Source organism: Diadema setosum, chromosome 3, assembly GCF_964275005.1.
Source record: "Diadema setosum chromosome 3, eeDiaSeto1, whole genome shotgun sequence".
Lineage (NCBI taxonomy): Eukaryota > Metazoa > Echinodermata > Echinoidea > Diadematoida > Diadematidae > Diadema > Diadema setosum.
In genome coordinates, this window is record NC_092687.1 from 43,208,402 (window position 1) to 43,232,484 (window position 24,083).

Genomic DNA, 24,083 nt, shown 5'->3' on the forward strand with positions numbered 1-24,083 from the left:
AATTTTCATCAAAATGATTTTTAAAATCCTTTTCAAAGGTAAAAGTTCATTCGAAATCGGGTGGAAAATAAGAAAGTTACGATATTTTGAGGTTTCACTAATTTGTTAGGAAACAGTTCTTGAACGGCCAATACGAATATGCAAATGGCAAAGTGAGCGGGGTCATCCCCTCACAACTTTCCTAGTAAGCCCCTACATAAATTTTTGAAATTTCCAGTTTTTCCATTCAAGCGCAATTATGCTCGAGGTTTAAATTGTGGAACGTCTACATGATCAGTATTCTGAAGTTATTCAATCAGGAATGACATCATGTTTCAGACTTCAATGACAGAAACATTGAATTTTCGTCATTTTTTTGTACACAATCAATGGAAAATTGTGAGGTTATGACATGGTTAACTCACTCATTTGCATATTCATATCCACTGTACAAGAACTGTTTTGCAGAAATTAGCAAAACTTCAAAGTGACATCTCATACTTCCTTATTTTTCACCCGATTTCAGTCAAATTTTTACCGTTGAACTCTCGTAGGATTTTATTCTTTTTATCAGATCAACTTATGTTTGGACTGTGCCATTTCTTTAATTTTCTGTTTTAAAGAATATTTTATTCTTCATCAATGGGAAACACAACGTACAAACAAATTCATACAAAACTCTTTATATCAATTTCATAATCATTTTCATTAGTGGAAACAAAATTTATACCAGAACTTAACATCAATTTGATACATTCTGATACATTCTGATAATTTTTTTTTTTCACAATCCATATACATACCTCTTTTTTTCCTTTTTTTTTCACTACTAACCCCACGTTCTCTTTTTAATTCTATTCCTTCAATACGTTACGAATTTATTATCTAAATCACTACCCCCCCCAAAAAAAAGTCTTTTCAACATTCATTCTAACCAACTTTAAATATCAATATCCATCGATTGAAGTTTATTCTTTAAAAAAACAAACAAACAAACAAACAAACAAACAAAAACCACCCAGACGACCCTTACCCACGTCCATTCTCCCCCTTCCTACCCTACCCCATCCCCCTTCAAAATCCCCCATCACAACCAAACCTCAGAGACAATGTTTAGCGAATTGATTATAATTCACCTTCAGCACTGGCTGAGATCGATCTTTGGGCAAAAACCTTAATAAACGCAAGGCGTTAGAAGGCGAATGTAACGTAAAGCATACAGACCTGTTTTCGCAAGTAAACTCGTCACACTCATATTTAATGTTATACATTTACCTTTATGGCAGTGTACGAAATTTACGCACATTCGCCTCCCCCCCCCCCCTCTCTCTCTCTCTCTCTCTCTCTCTCTCTTGTGGTGAGGAAAACACATGAAAACAGTCTCAAAACATCACAAAAACTAACCACAGTCTTTAAAAGAAAGTTTTCTAGTTAATTCGTTGATTTTTTATTTTATTTATGAAGCCTGCTGCAGGCGTTTTGTGGTTGTGAATTGACGGTGCTGACGACGGCTGCAACCTTTGACCTTCATAGTCACGTTGACCGTTAGTTCATGCTATGTTTTTCCCCCTACAACTCCATATCGTTGTTGAAGCCTTCGTTCACTTTACCAGCAGGTTGCTTCTCCTCCACCGAACTTTCTTTCGGTTGCTGGTTGATTGGATTAATCTCGTATTCAGTCTTCTTCCTACATGTAAAGAATAGATGAAGAGTTTGTTCACAAAAACCGATAAATCCATCTTGAAAGATTTTGAAGTACGGTCTCTGTCATAAAGTACAAAATAATACTTTTTAAATGATATATTGGTCACTACATAATATAAAGGTACATTTTTGTAGTTATGGTCAAAAGAAGCAAAAATTGTCTTATTATTCTCTTTATTTTTCTTGACCTTTCATCGCAAATATTTCCATTTGGCAAATACGGACTTATCGGTTTTTGCGAACAAACTCTTCAGATATCAAGGCAACATCCATTATGATAAAAACTATAAAGATGATGAAATAGATTACATTTTCTCGATCCTGAATTTTTCCTTCGTTATACATGAATTGGAATTTTGTTATAAAAGCGTTCTTATAACGGGAGTGCAATGTACTTTATTGAGTCGGTGTGCTCTTCAGCAAGCGGGGAGGGGGGTTGGAATAACAAGATTTTAGGTGGTGGTCGCTCACGTGGAGGGATGGGAGTTTTCAAATGACCAGGAAAGGATCATTTTTCACCATTATTATCACAAACAGTTTGGGAGTTGCAATATGATGACATCATCACAACGTCTAATAAATCATACCAGCCACACTGTTCCGTCAAAACGCACACAATTTTGATACTTATTTAAAGAGCACCGCTTTCTTAAAGTTCTGATTGATTTCTTCATTTTTTTTTTCAAAAATCGATTTTGCATTACAAATGAATCTTTTAAGATACACTGAAAATATCACGTATGGTATACCTATACAGTGCAATACGCTAATGATACAATTGAAACCTGCTGTATCAAGTTTCAAGCAAAAACAACAACAACAACAACAACTCGTAACTTGTCACCAGAGTTCAAGTTGGCTCATTAGGTTTAATGTAATCTTAATATCTATTTTGCATAATGTATATATATATATATAATATACTGTATATATATATATATATATATATATATATATATATTATACATATGTGCAACATAACAATGTAAAAGTTTATGAGTGAAGAAAATATCTAACGTAGCATAAGCCCTATAACAATGGACTTATTCCGGCAACGCATATTACGATTAGTCTTTTCTATACCTGAATACATACATGCAACAATCTAACAACTTTAATACATTATTAGTGGAAAAGTGAGCAAAGAAAATGGGATTCCATCGGGATTCGAACCCGAGACCTCCGGATTGCTAGACCGGTGCTCTACCGACTGAGCTATAGAAAGCCCTAGTACAGTGTTCGTCCCAGAAACCCTTAATTCTCAATGCTCGGGTGGTCAGAAGCTATGTCAGTGTGTTTGTGTGTGACACACACGCACACACTTGAACCTGGCATAAACCCGAAGGATAATTCAACTTGGGGATAAATGCGAGGGATCACCGAAGTGATGCAGCTTTTTGAGTGTGTAACAAATAAAGACAGAATAAACTGACCAGAAAGAATATAAATTATTAGTGGAAAAGTGAGCAAAGAAAATGGGATTCCATCGGGATTCGAACCCGAGACCTCCGGATTGCTAGACCGGTGCTCTACCGACTGAGCTATAGAAAGCCCTAGTACAGTGTTCGTCCCAGAAACCCTTAATTCTCAATGCTCGGGTGGTCAGAAGCTATATCAGTGTGTTTGTGTGTGACACACACGCACACACTTGAACCTGGCATAAACCCGAAGGATAATTCAACTTGGGGATAAATGCGAGGGATCACCGAAGTGATGCAGCTTTTTGAGTGTGTAACAAATAAAGACAGAATAAACTGACCAGAAAGAATATAAATTATTAGTGGAAAAGTGAGCAAAGAAAATGGGATTCCATCGGGATTCGAACCCGAGACCTCCGGATTGCTAGACCGGTGCTCTACCGACTGAGCTATAGAAAGCCCTAGTACAGTGTTCGTCCCAGAAACCCTTAATTCTCAATGCTCGGGTGGTCAGAAGCTATATCAGTGTGTTTGTGTGTGACACACACGCACACACTTGAACCTGGCATAAACCCGAAGGATAATTCAACTTGGGGATAAATGCGAGGGATCACCGAAGTGATGCAGCTTTTTGAGTGTGTAACAAATAAAGACAGAATAAACTGACCAGAAAGAATATAAATTATTTAATACATGGGACAGTGAGGGAGAGATAAAAGACCCTAAAAGGAAGAAAAGAAGAAGGAGATGGGGCCGGGGGGATGCTGTAATCCGCATATTTGAAAGAGGAATGTAAGGGGAATCATAGTCTCAAGTTTTCTGTTCTTTTTTTTACTCACGTTCCGAAGAGCTCTCCTTCCATCATGGTCTCCGGTAGTTTGGCCCCCTTAGTTTCCGGGAGGAAGAGGGCGAGTAGGCCGGCGGCTATGGACGATACACCGAAGATGAGGACCGGAAGCGGTTCCCAAGCCTGGTTGAGGAGGAGGATGAGGGGAGAGAGAATGCCCGCCACTCGGGCACTCATGGAGCAGAGGCCAATTCCTACACTCCTATCGTTTCAAGTGAACAAACATATAGACATACATGACAGAAGTGAATATAATTTATGACAGAAGTTAATGATTTTCATTCTGAAATAAGATGACTAAATAAGATGAAAATATAAATCAACATATTTGTAGATGATCATAAAAGATAATTAAGCACTCTCTGAGCAAGTTACATTAAATAAATGAAAAAGCAAGTAAATGAAATGAATCAATGGATCAAACATCAAATTAAAATGTCTGTATTATAATAATGCAGCTCAATATGTTTTACAAAGTTTTTCGTTATGCATGTAGTATAACCTGCACTTTTGTCTTGCTCCTTTGTCAATTGGTTATGTTTTGTTTGAAATTATCACACCCATGTAATTCAATTTGATTTGATTTGATTTGATTTGATTTGATTTGATTTGATTTGATTTGATTTGAGCTTTTTGATTGTCGGGATAATTCATTTTTTGAAAGGTAGGGATTAACTCGTATGTCATTGTATGTTGGTGGTCTGGCCTCATCCCTAGAGATTCTAAAACACGTTGAAAATATAAGTGCATCGTGCACATGCGCGTATCACCTCTGATATGTTCATTCTGGTATTTCTACCGGACATGCTCTTCTCCCCTGTATCTCCTTTCAATTTGTCCCTCCACCTCAAAACGCCTCTCACTCCCCATTAATAGTGGATGTTCCTATCCTCACTTACCTTACAGGTGTTGGGAAAAGTTCGGCGGAATACACGTAGATGATACAGAATGAGGCGGATATTCCAAACTTCCCAATCATAGCCACAGTGGTTCGCCATACGCCAAGAGCTGTCAGAACAAGATGGGGGAAAATAGATTTATTTTTGTGTGTGTGTGTCCTCAATAACTACAGTTATTTTCTTTTTCTCCTTTCTTTTGGTCTTCATTTCAAAGAGGGCAAATACAGCCTACCCGCCTAGTCTGTCATATCAATAATGGATAATCGTGATCAGAATGCGATTGCGGAGCGTTTGTAATTATTCGCTATTGGGAACTATGATGATTATAGCGTATGCATTGCAATTTTTACACACGGGTGAAAGATTGTTTATCGTGTCTATTGAATAATTCAAACGCATTACATTGTATTATGTTATTCATTAATCATAATCATTCTTGCTGTGTATTGCAATCTTTGGTCAAGCATTTATGGTAAGCACCCCGCCCATGAGATACAGAATAAGGACATTATTAGTAAAAGAGCGGATTAAACTGACATTATTCATTCAATTGTATCTCCATTGCTTGCTGTCTTCGGACTTGCAGTTGCTGATGATGAGAAAAAAAAAATCTGCATGTCATGTGACTAACGGAATGTATAAGATATTTGTCGTGAATTGAACCTGCATTGAAATCTTACTTATAATAAAAATGTTTAATCGTAAAACAAGGTAACTTCATTCTTGTCAACTGGAGACATTTGCAAAAGCACGAGCAACACATTATGGAAGGTGATATAGGTATGACAAGAATATTCCTTATTAAATGAGGTATAACGTCCGGAATGATTTTACTTTCCTCTATCAATGATTATGGACTTACTTTAAAATGTTTCAAAGCTGAGTTTAACCAGTCTTGCGACCAAACTCGTCATATTATTATACCTGCCTTGAGTGTATGGGCGATGCCGTGGATGTTGCAGCTTGTGGATAAACCACAGATAATCATTCCCCTATGGTAACAGGTTTCCCCTTGCCCATTGGTTTGTTTAACAGTAAATAATTTGTGGAAAGGCGCCAAAGTCAGTATAAATTTTCCGACATTGATCGCCCAATCAAACAGTTCTATTATCAATGGAATCTAGAAAATCGGGTCAAGAGACTTTCATGTCGCATAGACGATGGTGATTATAATTGTGATGATGGAAGAAGAAGAAAAATGTTGTGGGTGGATCTCTGAAATTTTGCGTTATATTAAACTGTACCGATGATTGTTTCCCGAACATCACGTTAACCCGTTTTATATTGAATTCTGAAATGCCCATAGACTTTATACGAAGGTCACCAGCTTCCCAAATTGAACGGATTAATTGTCCCTTGGACGAGTGTGGGTAATTGAATACCTCCAAAGTAAAGGCCCGGTCACACCGCCCGAATTTTGTCGGAGCGTTCCTTGAACGGTAGGGAGAGGGGGCCGAATTTCGACAACGCTCGTCACCGCGCACAAAATGAGGGAAAAATCGAAAACACGGACGTTGCCTTAGCGGTGCACCGCTGAAGCCGGCGTTGCTTTAGCGTTGCTTTAACGGTAGCGAGCGGTAGCGAGCGTTGGTTTAGCGGTGACGCGAGCGTTGATAGAGCGGCGTTCTGCGCATGCGGGCGTTGGCTCGGCGGGGGTTTAAAGTTGGTTTAGCGGCATACCGCTTTTGACTACGGAGCTGAACGGATCGCTTTGATAGAAGTTCTGATAGATTTTTGATAGAAGTCGATAGTTGAATTTCATCATGCCACGTGGACAAAAGAAGAGGAAGGCTGTCCAGAGAAGGAAAGGCAGCAGCCTCCAAGAAGATTCTGCTGCTGGACTAGTGCACCCATCATAGCAAGTCTCTCAGCATCCCCGGTAGTACAGTTTTACTGTAACTTTGAGCAAATTCGATATAAATGAGGTCTGCACTCAAGGGCAGCTCGATTCCAAATGGGCTCCTGGTCCATTTCTCCCCGTATTTATAGCCAAATTCTGGTCCCGCTCCGACACCTCCATACCAACGCCAAACCAAAGTTCATCACCGCAATGGATCGCTGCTTCAACGCCCGACACCGTTCCAGCAATCCCGTGTCCGCTCGTAAAACGCTTACAACCGCTCCACCAAAGTTTGTGCAACGTTTAATCACCGCCCGGGCAAAGCTGGCGAAGCAGCGGTGGTCCAGCGTTCAAGTCTGTCTTTTGTTCCTGTCTTTTGTTCCTCGTAGACTTGTATTGTCACCGTCTTCTCTCTTCTCGGCACTGTCTCGCGTCGTATATGTGTGTGGGTAACTGAATGTATGTACGAGTGTGTTGTCCTTCTCATATTTTCCCGGTACACCAGTTCAATGAACATCGTCTGGGCGTTAGCGTTGATACTCTCTTCTTATTTCCTATCGTATTATTGTCGAAGCCAGCGTATCTCAAAATAGCTATATTTTTACAAACGACTTAAGTAATCTACATTCAATTATCTAGCGATCCACGTCCTACAAGCTTAGCTTTTTAGTGGATCGCTATTTTCAAAAAAAAGAAAAAAAAATTCTGCGTTGGCCTAGCGGGCTCAAGCGTCCACGAACTTGCGTCTAGCGGTGCCAAACTTTGACTGGGCGTTGTTGGAGCGATGGTGAACTTTGCCGGAGCGGAAAATTGTCCGCTCCTCACCACTCGCAATATTTTGTGCAGCTCAAAACTTTCGGAGCGGTAGGAGGGACCATCAGCGGTGGCCGAGCGTATACGGCGTTGCCTTAGCGGAGGCCAACTTCTGTTAAACGGTGGTGAACGGTTACGAGCGGTGATGAATTCTTTTCACCGCTCCAGGAACGCTCCAGCAAAGTTCTGGCGGTGTGACCGGGCCTTAATCAACGTTTCTAGCAGTATGCATGAAATATGATACGATCTCCGTCAGAATGGGGAGTAAGTCTAAAATCCAGATTGGGTATATGTCTACTTCAGAAACAGACTCCTTCAACTCCTTCCAGAAAGATCCTATGTGATTAACCTGAAACCAGAAGAGCTAGAGTGCATTGATGTCAATTTATAATAACAAAGATATTTTTCTTGTCCTATACAAGTGATATAATAATGACAATGACGACAAATACAAAATAAAACAAAACAAAACAAAACAAAAAGATACCGAAGGAAGGGTGCTTACGAGTGAAGATGGTGCACAAGCAGGCCACACCCCCTGCCAACATAGACCCGGACAAGGTCCACTTCCGTCCGATGATGTCAATGGCGAAGATACTGCAGATGTAGGCGGGAATCTCGACCGCGCCGGAAATGAAAAAGGCCACGTAATCGTTGACTCCGAGGTCGGAGGTACTCAATGAGAGACCATAGTAAACCAAGGTGTTCACCGTCCTGTTGCACATTTTATGTAGAAGTTAAACAAGTTAAACATGTATTGATTCCTGAGTTTGTGAACATACCTAATATTTTTATCTTTATCTTTTTCAGCAATATTGCTAAAATTGTCGCTAATGATCAAATTAATCAAAATGAGAAAAAAAAATGAAACACTGTGAATGCCATTGTCGTCATTTGTCAATATAGTTCCCAGAAAAGTGGCTAATATCAATGACTTTGTTCACATGAAATGCATGGCAATCCATAACCGATTGCTCTCAAATTAATTTCAGTTATCTTTTTAAGGTAATAGCATTATGATCATTATCATCACTATTTTTATTCCCCACACGAAGTTGCTCTATGTAAGCAAAGTTGGCAAGAAAGCGTTGTTTAAAGTTCCATGGCGCTCCTATTCAGTAATTTGTGAATGAGAAAAGCGGCGGTTGTACTCACCCTGTTTTATTTATTCTTTTTAGTTATCTTTTATGCTACGATCTAATAGTGATAGCGAGGTTAATGGCAATAAAGTATGGGATACTGATTACGTCTTTAAGACGGTCAGACCAACCATAATGATATTGAGGATTATAATGCGAGGTATGATTCTAACAGTATACGACATACAACCTTGGAAAACAACAGTTACTATATAGGGATACAGTTATCATCATCATTGTCATCGCAAACTGATTTTTTACCAAAATAATGACAAACATTCAGATTATATTCATTGTCCATCATCCTGTGTATCATATTGCTCACCACTTGTAAACATTGCTTCTTTAGAAAACACGTAATTATTCTTACAAACACTGCTCCGTATACGAGCGAATAAAAACGAATTATTAAACAAAATTGTTTAAATCCACGGAATCATGAGGAAATTCTGAATATATATATATATATATATATATATATATATATATATATATGTATATATATGTATATATATATATATATATATATATATATATATATATATATATATATGTGTGTGTGTGTGTGTGTGTGAAATTGTTATGAAGTTTCAAAGCGCTTACCAGTTGAACATGCAGTTTAAAGTTCTTATTCGAAGGTTAGGTGTTTTGAAAAGTTCCAACATGGTAAGAGGTTTCGCAGTGGTGGCCGCTTCCTAGAGGAAAAGAATATAATATTGAAAGTGTCTTTCTTTCATGACTTATACAATGTACACAACTTTGTTCTGGCTATCAGTGAGCTAGTAGAAGCTTTATGCGTAGTTAGATGTTGCAGTCGTATTGTACAAAAGAAGGCGTGAAGCTAATTGTTTTAATATATAACTAACAATATTCACTCATTCGTTATCGTATGCATCTTACTTCGTATAGCTTTCCAAGTGTCTCATCAATACAAGAACATATCCGCAGAATGATAATAAACGGCCGGGGCCATGTCTTTTTTTTTTTTTAGTTTGTTTGTGTGTGTGAGTGTGTGTGTGTGTGTGTGTGTGTGTGTGTGTGTGTGTGTGTAGGGGGTAGTTTATATTTCTGGTGCCACTTCCGGGTTTTCATAAGTAAACAAGCAAAAAAAAAAAGACCTTCAGCTCAATTTTCTGGTGCCACTTCCATGACTTCCGGGGTAAAAAAAAAAAAAGAAAAAGAAAAAAGAGAAAGAGAAGTGGGGAGAGGCCCCAAGTATAGGCTAGACCTTGTGCATTCCTGATTTACAATATGGTTTCTGATTGGTCGAAATGGCACTACGAAGATTGTTTCATTTCGTTACAATTCACGATCACTTTGTGAATCTTGCATTCTGCTTAGACAAAATCATTGTTATGAAATACACTTCGGACATGAAACATTCTGAGTCTCGGGGTAGATTTGCTGCTGACGTGTTGGCATGTATAGCCCTTATAAAATGGGCAACTATGAATGTTTACCTTGTATTCTACGTTGGAGGAAGATACTTTGTAGATGAAGAGCACAGTGATTAAGTATGCACAAATCAGGCAAGCAGGTAATAAGAGCAATCTACAACATGAACCAAAAACAAAAAGCACCTTAATCGTATAGAGAGTGTTGCCAAATGTAACATATGAGTTATGCGTCGGCGATCTGAAAGATTTTGATTATTCTGCAAGACAAGGCTCACAACCTGTTTGCTTGTGTAATTTGTTGTGATTTTTTAAATCTTTAATATTAGCAGCATCTTATACAACTCTGATCATCAAAGATGCATTACTATAATACCTGTAAAGCCCATTACCAGCCTACAATTTATATCCGGTTTAAGTAGAATTTTCGTTATTATTATTATTATTATTATTGTTATTATTATTATTATTATCATTACTATTAGAGTTATTATTATAATCATCATCATCATTATTATTATTAGAAAAAAAAATATTATCATCATCATTTTTACCATTATTATTATTATTATTATTACTATTATCATTATCTGTTTAGACTCCCGACTCCCGATCGGAGGACCCGAGTTCCAATCCCGCCCAACGTCCTTGGACAAGATGCTTTTACCCTCTTGTCCCTCTCGACGCAGGTGTATAAACGGGTACCTGGCAACGCTAGGGTAATGATAATGACAGGGCCCTCTGGTAGAGCAGTGGCAACACTGAAGAGGATACCCTGGGTAAATAACACCTTATTATTATTATTATTTTATTATTATTATTATTATTATTATCATTATTATTATTATTATTATTATTATTATTATTATTATTGTTATTATTATTATTATCATTATTATTATTATCATCATCATCATTATTATTATTATTATCATCATCATCTTTATCTATATCTTTATCTTTATTTCGTATCATTTCCATTATTTTGTAACCAAATTGAGAAATACCGTGTGATCACATGACGAAGGCATGTCCAAGGAGAGTACACACCATTGAACTTTTACCTGCTCCTTGATTTCTTCGTCGGAAAAGATCGGGTCTGGAAGTTCCACCTTGTTGACTTTGCCCGCTTTGACAATGACAGCAGTCGCTTCCTCCGTACGACCACGGCTGATCAACCACCGCACCGACTCGGGGACGAAACTACGGTGAAAAAGAAAAAGAAAAACCAAAAACACGGCAAGAAGTATACTCTTGAAAAGAGAGAGAGAGTCGCTGATACTCAGTATCTCGTAATATCGCATTCGTGACAGAGGCATTCGCTGCAACACGTCTCACCACTATATTTTATCTAAATTATTATCTACGCAACTAGTATGCTGTATAGTCTGGTAAAACTACTACTTGCTAAATTAATACTACTCTCATGAATGGTGGGAGGGGGAGGCCGGGGGCTCGGACCCCCTTTTTTTTCACTATACAAAGAAATACGTTTGATGGTGTCACCATTTTGGGTCCCACATCTTTTTTTTGAAACCCGGAAGTACCCACCCACACACTTTTGAAAATGTCGCGCCGGCGGTGACTCCTACTATGAATACTACACTATACATCTTATTAGCTTCATTATTCCTCTAACAATGAGGTGTTATCACTATGCAGCTATGAAATCCTATAGTACCGCCATTTTTTCTTTCCTTCGGCGGTGAAACTATTGATAACGTAATTATCACAACAGCAACGCACGGACTACAATATATTGGATTTTATTGCCACAATTTTATCATGAATACGAGACTCCACGTGCATCATCAATTCGATTGCTAGTCCTACACAATCTACCGAAGAGGACAAAATAAATAACATTACCCCCTCCGTGACCACTGCGACACACAACTTTGCCAATGTATAATTGAATAAAATCTATACTTGTATGCCAAAGTATGATTATTTTTGCTGTCGGCGTGAGTTCGGAAATTGATTTACTTCGTAATACTTATACTTTGCGTGTGGAGCACTACTTGTATAAATTTGAGAAGCTCCAGGGTAGAATCCCCCCCCCCCCAAACAAGGTGTATACGAGTACTTAAATAAGAAATCTTGTGATATTGAAGGACATGGTAGAGAAGAGTGGCGTTGAAAAAAGGGGGAGGGGTTTACTGGAAATGGGAGGGGAGAGGCGTGGTGTATTGGCTTATATAGCGTTGGAATCGTCCACTCACGGAAAGGTAAGAAGTAGGAGGAAGGAGGGAACACTGATGATTATCTGTAAAAGCCACCAATCGCGGACGAAGAAAGCAATCAGCGCCAGCAGCATGTAGCCAATAGAGAAGAACATACCGGTCACTATGCCTGCGACTGGTCGTTTACTCGGCCCCACCAGTTCCGCTCCTGTATGACGTCACAGACAGAGAGGGTCAAAGAGCACACGTCGTGAGGAGACTGGACTACACAATGGTAGTGAGAAAAAAACAGCTTACAATTTGTCGCGTATGCGATGAATTTTTAAGGATGCGTTGTTATAAGATGCAAAGAAGAAGTCAACATCGTCACTGTGACCTTTGACCCAGCCATCACGAGGAAGTAAAATGAGGATGTGTAATGACAGATTCCAGTCCATGGCCACTGCTTCTTCTTTTTTCCCGACATGTTTGTTGATTTACAGATCAGCAGTTGCGATCTTAACAACTTTAATTTGTAGAGGGATACAATTTGAAGAAACTCACACTTGAAACGTCGAGCCTTTGAATAATATTTTGCTTTCATTTGATATGCCTTGTCCGCCTTGGACTACTTAATTTCGGAACTTAGGTATTTGTCCCATGTTCATCGTGTCACTGCCGGCAACCAGGGACAGCCTGGTGGTAGTGTCGCTGTAGATGGCAGGTTCAAGTCCCACTGGTTCCTGTTTTTTAGTGTTTTTTTTTTTCCGACAGGTTTGTTAATTCAAAGATCTGCAGTTGCGATCTTAACAAACTTACTTTGTCGAGGGAGACAAATTGAAGAAACTCACATCTAGCTCCAACTCGATTTCGAATTCAGTTGATAGGACGCAAATACCTATAAATGGATACTGTATGTGTATCAATGTAGAAAATCTTATGCATTATTTCCGGCGGATCCGGCGATGATGACAATTATGGGAATTATAGTAATTTTGATATTGATGATAGTATATCATCTTTTTGACTCTAGGATGATAAATAAAATGATGATATTTATTATAAAGATAATAAGATCCTTTATCACGTTCATATAGGGCTAATCATAATAGGCTTTTTAATTGCTCCCATGAAATATCCAGCCAAGCATATTGATCCTAATCCTATTCCTCACATCAAACTAAACCATAAACCCTTTCACAACCACTGTACCCTATGTCCTTGGTAAAATGAGACCGGAACAATTGTCGCAGGGGAAAATGTCGCATCGCCGAGACATTCAGGGGGTAAGAAATACAAAGATGATTAAATGAATGAATAAATGAATAAATAAATGAATAAATAAATAAATAAATAAAACAAATAAATAAATAAATAAAACAAACAAACAAACAAACAAATAAATACTTACATGCGTAAATACATAAAGAAAGGAAGAGAGAAATTAATAAAGAAAGAAAGAAAGAAAGTACGGAATAAAGAAAGAAATACATTCACATAGGGCGAGATCCCAGCATTGATTGCTTATTCCCTATCAACGATGTTTCTTGAATTTTACCTGAAATTATTTCGGCTCTAAATTTCTTGTACAGTATTCTTGTACAGTATGTCCCAAAAAAAAAATACAACGGGACCCTCCGCAATGATATCTTTAAAGATGGTGAATCAATCTAAATACAAATTCAGGGTATGAAATTATAACTCATTGCCAACATCTTACAGAAAACCCCATTCGATTTGTCTCCGTGGTCAAAGACAAATGAGGAATTTTGTAGAGGATGTCGAGAATCTCTCTCTCCCCCCCCCCCAAGTTCTGTCTATTATTCACACACAAGAGCATTACAAATTGCTAAAATTGGAAGAATGAGACTTATGACATGCTTTACAACAATCTACATTTCTCTGTGACCGCTTAACCAAATTGAATGGGGTTTTCTGCAAAATAGAGCTAAGATTTTATATTTTAAGACCCTGAAGTAGCACGATCATTATTGTAGGTCGATCATATAGTAGGTCGATCATATTGGGTGTTATCAATTCGAAAATCTGATTGCAATTTTTTGGGGACATACTGTAGTATGTCCCGAAAAAAAAAATACAATCATTTTATTATTTTCGCATTGATAACACCCAATTTGATTAAAATTTTTGAATGCTACTCCAGCGTCTTAAAATATACAATTTTAGCTCTATTTTGCAGAAATCCCCATTCGATCTGCTTAAGCGGTGACAGAGAAATGTGGATTGTTGTAAAGCATGTCATGAGTCTGATTCTTCCAAGTTTAGCACTTCGATGATCTTGTGTGTGAATAATAGACAGAACTTGGAGGCAAGAGATTCCCGACATCCTCTACAAAATTCCGTATTTTTCTTTGACCACTGAAGGAAATCGATTGGGGTTTTCTGTAAGATGTGGACAATGAGTTATAATTTCTTACCCTTAATTTATATTTAGATTGACGCAATATTTTTAAAGATATCATTGCGGAGGGCCCCGTTGTATTTTTTTTTTGGGGGGGGGGGAGGGTGACATACGGTACTCTGATAATTTTATTTGTGATCCCCTTAAAAGTCATTGCGTGTGTATGATGGCAACACTTCCTGCTGTATCTTGCGTGTCTCTTCCATACGTATTGTCTCATATTATGTAATGGTTACTATACCTAAATCCCACAATGTCTTATCTTGCCCATGCTCGCAGTTTTTATGGGGGTGGGGCGATTTAATCGCTCTAAATGGACTAAGCTTGATAAAGACACTGTCCCATGTCAAGACCAAGTGTCCGATCAATTCTGTGTTGACACTTCTTTGTATAGGACTCAGCAATGTTCACACCTATAAAGGGTTTTCAATGTTTACTTCGCAAATTCACAGCACTGATAAAAAAAAAAAAACCCTTTTAGATATCCAATTCTTCTTCTTTTTTTGTGGGGGGGGGGGGCTACCAACGTACACGTTGAGTCCTTCATGTATCGTAAATGACTGAAATTTTAAATTTCGTTTTATTTCTAATACATCTTATTTCGTTTTATTTTCACTGGATAGCCTTTTCAGTTACAGAACTTATTTACGAAGGGGCCCTGCATAAGAACAACACCAATTATACCGTAAGTCCCCCCCCCCAAAAAAAAAAAATGCAAGTAAGTCCATCATTAGATGAAGCAAAATTATATTTTGTAGACATTTATATAGTTATGTAACACAAAATCAATTTCGAATTTTACCACGAGGCCTCGATCCATGTCAGTCAGGTGTTCATGATCGGGGTCACCTGCTTTTCTTTTATTGCAATTATATAAATTCCAATTTCCTTACCTGAATTCCCTCCCCCCCCCCCTTTATCTATTTTCACCTACATTTTGGCTATCGTATGACATAATAGAAATGGCAGTAGTTTGGAATGTGATATTTTATTCAGATAAACAACTTTAATGAATTAGGTCGATATCATATTACAATAACACATCCATGATTTGGTCACTTCTATGACCAGACAGATATCATAATTCCATTCAATCGACAAAGTTTGTCAACTTTTAGCACCGGTCCATTTAACACAATAACATAAAAGTGGTAGCCTGCATCAATAGTGACAAAGTCTGGCGAAGCGAAAAGCCAAATTACATACCGACTACGAAAGCTATGAGAAATACACCAGTGTTGGCGGCGCCCATGAAGACTCGGAGAGTGGTAAAAGTTGCGTAATTGGGAGAAAAAGCTATAGCGATTCCCAAACATCCCTGCAGTGCCATCGAGATGTAAATCACAAGACGCCGTCCAATTCTATCAATCCAAGGGGAAAATTATGTAAAGAAATCGAGATTATTGCATTAAATACATACAAATGCACACACACCACATCCACACAAACCCACACAAACCCACACAAACCCATAGAAGGAAATTCACATCATGCACATATCTGTTAAGTAAAAGTAATAAAATTACAAGAAATATAATTGAAAAATATGATTTTTATTTGGAGTGAATAGGTTTTCATAGGGTATTAGTCAGATAAAATAAAGATCGTAACAAGAACAAGACACATCCAACTAAAATACACTCTCAGATCATCCGTATATCGTAATAACTTCATTTTAGACTCTGTGACATCACTGTACATGAAATGCAATCATGGCGTACTTTACTATGCTAGCCATAAAACCGTGTCCTTGAAATCACTTGGTGCTCTTTGCATCGCCTAATAGCAATAAAAACAAATTAATCATATATAAACAACGAAAAAGCTGAACTATTGTCAGTACCATTTTGTTGGAACTTTTATTCATTTTTTTAATTAGATAAAAACATAATCTTATATTTTAGTCATCACCAAGTTTGTTTCTAACTTGCTCACTCATTCACTTACTTTCTTACTTAGTCTCATGATTGACATAAGTAGGCCTCCAACCCTATCAAGGGGCAGCTCGTATTGAAAGAACCATCGAAAGTCAAGGTTTTCTTGATTTGAATTCTTTGATTTTCCTCGTTTGAACTTCTTTATCTATTTTTTTTTTTCGGGGGGGGGGGGGGGGGGTTAAAAGTGTCACAGAATACTATGGCGCGCCATTAACCCAATAGTACGAGGGCTGCATGCAAATCAAGCTACGCCCTAAATACCCTTCTGTATTGCCGATTCGTTTTGCTATACTTTGTAAAGGCAATACAGAAAAAGAAAATACTGTGTTAACAAGTTATTATAATTATGCATAGCACCATTAATGTATGATTACATGTACAATGGTTATACACTTAACGATAAATCAAATCAAATCAAATAATATCGGTCGATAATCTAACCGTTTTTTTTTCTTTTTGGAGAGAGAGAGAGAGAGAGAGAGAGAGACTCTGTTAATGGAGCAAAAAACTAAGTATATCGATAAACTCTCTTAATCAGGTAATAAACTCTTTTTATCATGAAAAATGCAGTTTTCCAAGTGATAAACCGAGTTTATCCCCGAAAAACGTAGTTCATCGACCGATAAGCTGGGTTTTGGGGAGATTAACTAGGTTTTTTTTTTGTTTTTTTGTTTGTTTTTTTTTTTTGAATTAGAGGGCTAATGGCGCGCCATAGAGTGCAACCCCTTTGGTATTGAACCCCCATCCCTCCTGTACTGCCTACTCACACGTCTGAAATGGTGCCAAATAACACGGAACCGACAAGCACTCCCACGAAGAAAAGAGACTGGGCCAAGTTGGGCAACGAGGACTGGTCACATACCAGATCGTACTGCAGAAAACGAAAATCTTTGTGAAGGGCTCCGCACACCGAGTACGGTCACGGCAACGGTCCGGGTTTTTTTAGTTTGTTTTGTTTTGTTTTTGTTTGTTTTTGGCAATGGCGCGCCAAAAGGAACCATGTCTTGATCTTTTACAATATCACTTACCCACGAATAATTTTGTTACAAAATAAATCTTGTGATTTCGTTCCTCTTCATATTGAGAAAAAAGTAAAATTTTTGGTGATTTTGTACCGAAATTATTTATTGGTTCCTTTTGGTGCGCCATAGCAAAATACCGGACCGCTGCCATTACCGTGGACGGTGTCCGGAGACCTTGATGCATTCTATTTCTCAGTGCATTATCATAGCTAAACAGCATACGCTATAAATCCATTATTACGACATTATTAGGACAGTTTCGGAGTTAGCAAGTGTGTAGTCCGGAACTGTGCACAAATAGAGCGAATGCCATATTATTTTGTGGTGAACAAAGTTAGAATTTGACTTTGCTACCCTATGCAAGAATCCTTGCTTGTTATGCATAACTGTCCACTGATCATAACAAATTTATACAATTACAAGTAACGAATTTTGAAAGGATAAAAATCAATCAATCAAGTGGAAAACATGTCTTAAAACGAAACAACATGGACGGAGACTTCATTGAAGAAAAAGGCTGAAATTTTCTCCACATGTAAGTATGAGCTAACTATGATTGCATTCAGACTGGGGATGTCTTTTTTATTCGCTTCACCGATTACTGGTCGTGCACAGCGGCGAAATCATAATGGCGATGAAAATTATGATAATAAATTTTATATCGTCGTCATTTCAATTATTTCAAACTCCTCTCAGAATGTCTTTACACTGACCAGAAAGATGCACTAACTTGGATTCCTCCTTATGATATTGCTTTAGTTGCTGTTGGTGGTGTTTAAAACTTTAGAAACATATTCAAACCATTAATCCCATGATATTTCAAATTGTGCAAATTGGGTATAAAAACAAAGGCTTGTATTGCCTCCGCATGCAGTAAATATCATTAAACGATGCGGGCTTTAACCATGAGTGTTTTGAAAGTTGGTAATCGTGTCTCACACTTTCACTTTGTGTGAATATGTTTAGTTTGCTTTGTTTCAATGCATTGTGAAATGTAAAGTATCGATTATAACAGAAAGTGATATTCCACCAACCTGGCAGCAAGTACTCAATCATTTGTACTACAAACATTTCATTGAAATATTTATGGATCTTTCCAAAGCATTTGATACAAGAGATTATGATATTGTGATTTATGAGTTACAAAAATAGGGCCCGGTATTCTGCTATCTTATAATTCTCTTCCCAACTTCGCATCGAAATTAGTTCCTCGTAAGTAAAGTTAACCTAAGCTTAGTCAATCAGCACTTAGTCAAGACCTCCAATAGTTCGTATTCTGATAACAAGGATTAGTCTCAGACTAAGTCGAGACTAAATATCGGCGGTTCAGAACTTTCATGGATTATCGATTTCTGTCTAGAAGGAAGCATTATGTGCTATTTGAATCTTCCCAATCAAGGAAATCTAATATTGTTTGTGGTTTTCCTCATGGATCAATCCTGGGTCCTCTGCTGTTTTTTTTTTTTTTTTTTTTAATCAAACAAATATCTGATACGATATTTATGTCTATGTATGATGGTTTACTTTGTGTCGTAATATTACCTTGGAGCTTCTTCCTAGTCAAGTGCTGCATATAAATATATCCCCTGTATTTTTCAATTCTATTTCACTTTTTCCTCTCAAACCTTTATTCAAAGTGTTCTCTTTCTTACAGCGTACCTTCATTTAACACTGCTTTATCATTTTCCACTTTGTTTTTCTCCCTATACGATTGTATTTAACGGTATTGATGCAAAGGAACAGTAGAATTCATGACATTTTGTTTAAGTCTGTTACCTATTGTATTGAAAGCGGATAGAATATATAGATCGAACGTAACTTAACTTAACTTAACTTAACTTAACTTAATTTAACTTAACTTAACTTAACTTAATTTAACTTAACTTAACTTAACTTAACTTAACTTAACTTAACTTAACTTAACTTAACTTAACATCTATCCAGAAGACTTCTTGTTAAGAAGAGAATGATGGTGAATCCGAAGACCTAAAAATCATGACTTACTTGTGGAGATAAATATGCGTAAAGAAAATTTTATGAAAGGTAAGGGAACCCTGAGAGAGATGAGGGTTAGATTTTTCAGAGTTTGATATGTATCAAGATCTCACCTCTTGCACGATGGTCGAGTGGTACTGGCTGCGGTCGTATACCCACCCATCGTTGCATTCCGTAACGTTTGTGTTGTTGTAGGTTGTGGGATCGAGACTCGGGCTGAATGGTAAGCCGTCAACTATGGTGTACTTGTAACACTGCGAGTCTTCTTCGTTCCCGTCCATTGGGGCGCTGGCGTTCCGCTTGGCCTCGAGGCACTGGTCGTCCGCTAATCCCCACTGCACACAATCCTCGTTCTCCCAACTTCCGACCTATACCCCAAATAATGGCCAAGGAAAAGTTGATCATCATAGTAATATCTTCTCGACTCGATGAAGGACTTCCGCTATCAGGATATTAAAAGTTTTATGCTTCAACAGGGCCTTAGAAATTAACCTTGCTTTATCACTGTGAATGCTGTTACTTTTATTTCCATCGAAAGGCGAAATCCTTCATCCTGAAATTCTCAAACTATGATTGTTCGAGAAATTCTCACGTGACTAAAAAGTAATCTCGCCAGCCTCCCAACGTTACACTGTAGATCATTAATGTTAAGCTTTTTAATTTCACCCAAATCCTGAAGATCTTGGCCAGTGTGGATGCAGAAATCATCATCTAGTTATCAATAAATTTGTTTCTTATAATTTTCCTGGATGCCGTAATCAATTGGAGCAATTTAGACTCTTTTTACTGTTTATTACATATCTGTCGTTATTTGGTACGTTAAATAAACAGTTACTGTTCTTTACCCTAAATCTTGATTTTAATATGTCTAAATCAAATTTTATAGATAATTCTTGGTGAAGCTCAAGGGGGGGGGGCATGTGAGATTTGGAAATTATAACCCACTAACTTTACTTATGTGTTCCTTTTTAAATCACCTGTTTATTGATACTTACATGACTTGTGAAACCGTGAAATCGTGTTTGACTTTCCTATACTTAATGTAGCATTACAGGGGCAGATGCAGGAATTCAGTATGGGGGGGGGGTGACTAATATTTCTGGCGCCTCTTCCGGGTTAAATTTCATTTTTTTTTTTTTGTATTTCTTCTTTTTTTTTAAACGAAAAATAAAGGGGGTGTGCGCCGGTTGCGCCCCCCTCTGGATCCGCCGCTGCGATTATGCTAATCCCATCTCTATCATTCTATTTGTTCAAGCCGTTGAATACTAGCTGATTTAACACCCATAACACCAATATTCCATGGACACCTGTCCGTGTATATGGGACTATACACGGGACTAGTCTTCAACGGGTTAAGTGTTCTCTTTGATAGAGCAACCTTATATGCACGTGACCTATAAACGACCATATAAGTTTCGTCATTGTCTAGACGAAGGAGACGGTGTCCGGCTATGCTTCATTGTCGGCAACATAATGCGCTGTTTACGTATCAGACGCAAGGACAGAGTAATACACTTAATAGTTTATACACACAATTAAACTAAACAACAGAGATTTGAATAGCACTATCCTTTATCGAATAGTATACGCCGAGCTCCCTCCCTTCCCTTAAAGCCACATGTTTCCCAAGATCCGTGTGATACATGTTATGAATTGCATAGTTGAACTTTATGTGACTGCCTCGCTCAAAACTCACAAAAAGTCGCAACCAAGGATTTCCTGTAATCGACCAAACAATGACATTTGAGTTGACCAACTAAAGTTTTCAAAGTTAACTTTGTCCAACCTGCGGAAAGAGAACAAAAATTCTTTAAACTACCTTTACTTCTGTCAAAATTTGGCAGTTTGGCAGGTCAAAGAAAAAAAAAATCAAAATCGAGATGCTACCTTGGTCTCTTTTTTTTTCTGGAGCTTTTTCCTTTTCTTTTATGAATAATTCGAACTTCTACACATCATGCTTGATTAACGGAATAGATTAATCCTCCTTTCCCCCTTTTTCTAAAAAACTACAGTTCCTAATGCCCTTTTTGGAAATATTTCTTGATTAGGTGAGGATGGTTAAACTTCAACAAGATAGATGTATATATGTATGTATATATATATATATATATATATATATATTCTATATATTTTTCTAAGCAAAGAGCTTATTTTTCCAAACTATGCAGACATTGGTCTACTTTTTGTGGGTTTTGAGCTAGTAGGTCGTACAAACACACACACACACACACACACACACACACAGAGTTGCTTTATACGTTATACTGGCCTGCTATGTCTAGTCGTCTTTATGAGCTTTGATTGTGTTGCTGGCATTAACCTAGGCTTTTTACGACGTGAAATGTCTCATCTCTTTCATCCTGCTATCTTCTGTTTTCTCTTTTTTTCACTTTTTTTCCATTCTCTATCATTTTGTTCCCTTCTTCCTCATCCTCCTGCAATATCTGTATTTACTAGGTCTTCACCCCATCTTTACCCTGAGGTACCAACATGTTACAAGCACAGTCGTTTTAGTGTGAGGCTCCATATTTTGCTCGAAATATAATAGGTGTGTCTGTATTATGGTTATTCTTGTACTGATCATAAACATGAACGTTCTGCTATTCTATGCTGCATGTTTGCCATTCAAATGAATGCTCAATATCACACATTTTTTTTTTTAATATTCTGTTGAAAGAACAAAATGAAAATAAAGTTTGAATAGAAGTGAATAGATTATAATGAATCCCATACCTATATTGATAATATCGTGCATATAACTACTTGGTGATAATTTATATATTTATATATATATAATTTTTTTTTTTACACTATCATGCAATTTCATAATGCCATCGTGGAGCGCCATTAGTTTTATATGCATCGAGAGCTGAAAGTAATAGCACTATTTCCAGAGGGGCGGTACGGAAGAATATAGAATGACTGTTTTCTTAGATTACATAATAACAACATTCTTGCAGCATGAATCATGTATTAAGTTACATACACACAAACACACACACACACATAAACACATTTTATATATATATATATATATATATATATATATATATATATATATATCATTTTTGGACTTGATATGGCAACTCTATAATTTAGGGTTTGGGGGCATTACAAAATCATTGATTTGATGCATCGTATTTTTTGACGATTAGCGTCAAGTCGTTGAAAGAGCAATTTAGGTTCGAGATACAAGGATAATAATGATAATGATAGTAATAATAATGACAATAATGATAATAACATAATAATAATAATAATGATAACAATAAGAATAATGAAAATATATGATGTATTCCCACTATGTATGTATAAGATATGTTACCCATAAAATCATCCTTGAGAGAATGAAAGAAACAAGGGAAAAAATGAACTGATGGGGGCGTGTTCGGAAGGTGTTTGGAAAAACAACATTGAGTTAAAGTGCGCCAAGATACGTTAACATGCGTAATCGCGCAATGGTGACGCTACAGAGGTTAAAGAGGCATTATTGTGGAATGTATGTATAACTTTACATTAAGCAAAAAGTCAATTGGCTACGCCAAAGATAGATGTAAACATAATACAATAATATTGATAGTTATGTTGTGTAAGTCGAGTTTCTCGCAAGTAGAAGGACATTGACGGTCTCCTTCGCTTCGATTTGATATTAAGAAAAAATTGATGTAGTGAGTGATACAAACACGAGATTATAGCTGGTGTAGCAATCGGGTACAATCAATCAGGGGCGGATTCAGGATTTCCGTATAAAGGGGAAGAGGCGCCTTTACAAAATTAAAGGGGGTGTACGACCCCCCCCCCCATTTTTCTCTTTATTTCTTTTGTTTTAGCAAGATATAAAGATGGGGCGCGCGCCCTGTGCTCCCCCTCTTGATCTGCCACTGTCAACATTACCTACTTCGTAGAGAACAAATTCAATCGTGCCTACAAAAAGCAATAAAAGATAACCGTGATTTCATGGAAAAAGAATACATAAAGTTATGAATAAGTTTAGTCGTTCCGTTCATAAGACATGACATTGCTTAATCGACTAGAGCCCTGTTTTATGAAGAGATAATATTGAATTTAAAGTTGATTTCCATCATAAGTCTATAGTAGCCTTTGTGTTAAGGAAATTAAAATCATTATCTTTTGATAAAACGAAGCCCTGGTATCTTTTTTATGCTGCCAATGCCGTATGATTCGACGGTCACTTATTTTATTGTTAATGCTAAAATAGTTTATGTCTTTTCATTTCGGCCAAATTTCTAGTGATACCCTTCTCTTTTTTTTCTCCGTAATAAAATTTTGACGAGAACAGCCGATTGCGTCCGAGAGACCAACGAGTTGGTCAACGTAGACTTCGAAGTCGGGGTCACCTACCTTGCACCAATGATCGGAACCGCCAGCGAGGAAGACCTGTGCCATCTGTTGCATACCTGAGGGGATGTTCACCAAACACATGACCGCGTATACCCATCTCTGGTACCTGCCGAACTCTCCGAGGTGCGCCAAGATATCATCAAATCCCAT

At 37.5% G+C, this 24,083-nt stretch overlaps 1 protein-coding gene across 1 annotated transcript; it reads right to left on the minus strand.

Moving 5' to 3' along the window:
• Positions 1 to 1,548: 1,548 nt before the first annotated feature.
• On the minus strand, positions 1,549 to 24,083 carry LOC140246892 (organic cation transporter protein-like). Its single transcript, XM_072326216.1, has 11 exons — positions 23,934 to 24,083; positions 19,685 to 19,939; positions 17,322 to 17,425; positions 15,824 to 15,978; positions 12,256 to 12,424; positions 11,098 to 11,236; positions 9,243 to 9,334; positions 8,006 to 8,214; positions 4,848 to 4,956; positions 3,941 to 4,150; positions 1,549 to 1,666 (listed from the first exon to the last, which is right to left on the minus strand). Exons 1-11 carry the CDS (start codon positions 24,081 to 24,083, stop codon positions 1,549 to 1,551), a joined length of 1,710 nt encoding a protein of 569 aa, XP_072182317.1.